The following is a 256-nucleotide window of genomic DNA, read 5'->3' on the forward strand; positions in this document are numbered from 1 at the left end:
GCCCTGCACCACCCCAGCGGCCGGTGGGAGCCCGCGCTGCTCCAACAGCCGCGGGGGCGGTTACGCCGCCGCTCCCCGCGCGGGGCCGGGCCGCACAAAGGCCGCAGCCCCCGCGCTCCGCGGCCGCGCAACGGCACTTCCCGGCAGGTACGGCCGGGCCGGGCGGCCGCGCTCCCGCAGGCCGCGAGTACCGGGGGCGGCCATGTTTGCGTCCCCGCGGCCTGCGGGAACTTTCGGGGGAAGTTTGCGGGGCGGC

At 80.1% G+C, this 256-nt stretch overlaps 1 protein-coding gene across 1 annotated transcript in view; it reads left to right on the forward strand.

The window, feature by feature from the left end:
• The first annotated feature begins 202 nt into the window (after positions 1-202).
• Positions 203-256, forward strand: part of HMGN5 (high mobility group nucleosome binding domain 5) — an 8,640-nt gene continuing 8,586 nt past the window's right edge. The window contains exon 1 of the mRNA XM_017814217.1: positions 203-242. Coding sequence (XP_017669706.1) covers positions 203-242 — 40 coding nt within the window. The remainder of the gene's footprint in view (positions 243-256) is intronic.

Source organism: Lepidothrix coronata, unplaced genomic scaffold (genome assembly GCF_001604755.1).
Source record: "Lepidothrix coronata isolate B3197 unplaced genomic scaffold, Lepidothrix_coronata-1.0 Scaffold2, whole genome shotgun sequence".
Lineage (NCBI taxonomy): Eukaryota > Metazoa > Chordata > Aves > Passeriformes > Pipridae > Lepidothrix > Lepidothrix coronata.